The sequence below is a fragment of the Malurus melanocephalus genome, unplaced genomic scaffold (genome assembly GCF_030028575.1).
Source record: "Malurus melanocephalus ecotype Western Australia unplaced genomic scaffold, MMel_1.1 scaffold_10002, whole genome shotgun sequence".
Taxonomy (NCBI): Eukaryota; Metazoa; Chordata; class Aves; order Passeriformes; family Maluridae; genus Malurus; species Malurus melanocephalus.
In genome coordinates this window covers 1-1070 of record NW_026633232.1, presented here as the reverse complement: position 1 = coordinate 1070, position 1070 = coordinate 1, and the positions used below count along the sequence as shown (strand labels likewise).

Here is a 1070-nt window from a genome sequence, read left to right as displayed (position 1 = left end):
AAGCTCAGCGGGAGCCTCGGAGCGCTGCGGGAGGGTTCGTCCCGCTCCGCCGAGCTGCTGCGGGCGCTGCGGGCCGGGCTGGGCKCGGCGGCGCGGGAAGCGGAGCTCGGAGCCCGAGGGACGCACGAACCGGCGCTGAGGCTGCTGGCGCTGCAGCTGCGCCTGGACAACGTCTCCTCGGAGCTGGACGAGAACCAGGAGAACCTGCAGGATCTCCGCTACCACCGCGCCCACGGGCGGAACCGCACGGCCGAGCGCTTCGCGGAGCTGGAGTCGCGGCTGGAATCGCAGCAGCTGGAGCTGGCCACSATCGCCACCAACGTGGTGGCCACCGACGGGCACGTGCTGGGCATGCTGCGCTTCTTGGACGGCGTCCGCGCCTCCTGCTCCACGGGAGTCCGCGCCCACGCCCGGGAGCTGCTCCAGCTCGACAGAGCCCTCGGCGCGCTCCGTGAGGACGCGGAGGAGCTGCGGGAGCGCTCCGGGATCCTCGGCGCCCGCCTGGAGTTCGACGTGCGCAACCTCTCGGCGCTGGCGGAGGAGATGAGGGCGGTGGACGCACGGCACGGGGAGATCCTCCGGAACGTCTCCGTGCTCCGAGGTCGGCGGAAACGGGGCGTTTTCCGGGATCGGGGTGGGATCGGGGGATTCTGATCCCGAGGAGGGGGGAAATCACCGCTGTGGGGTCAGGGATGGCAGCCGGATCATCCCATGGATGATTCCCTGGGTTAGGGGTGGGATCTGGTGGGATTTCAGGAATCCTGATCCCAAGGAAGGTGGAGGAGGATCCAAACCCCCACTGGGAGGACTGGGAAGCTCAGGAAAGGACCCAGATAATCCCATGGGTGTGGGGCTGGCCCAGGGACAGCGGGGAGATCACTTTTAGGATGTGGCGGGATTTTGGGAATCCCAATCCCAAGGAAGGTGGAGGAGGATCCAAACCCCTACTGGGAGGAYGGGGAAGCTCAGGATCATCCCATGGATGCGGGGCTGGCCCAGGGACAGCAGGAAGGTCACTTTTAGGATCTGGTGGGATTTCGGGAATGCTGATCCCAAGGAAGGTGGAGGAG

General features: G+C 67.1%; 1 protein-coding gene across 1 annotated transcript; it reads left to right on the top strand.

Moving 5' to 3' along the window:
* Window positions 1-3: 3 nt before the first annotated feature.
* Window positions 4-654, top strand: LOC130588688 (scavenger receptor class A member 3-like; the record flags this gene model as incomplete). Its single annotated transcript, XM_057389582.1, has 1 exon — window positions 4-654. A coding segment is annotated over one exon (651 nt), but the record flags the coding sequence as incomplete, so codon positions are not given.
* Window positions 655-1070: the final 416 nt, after the last annotated feature.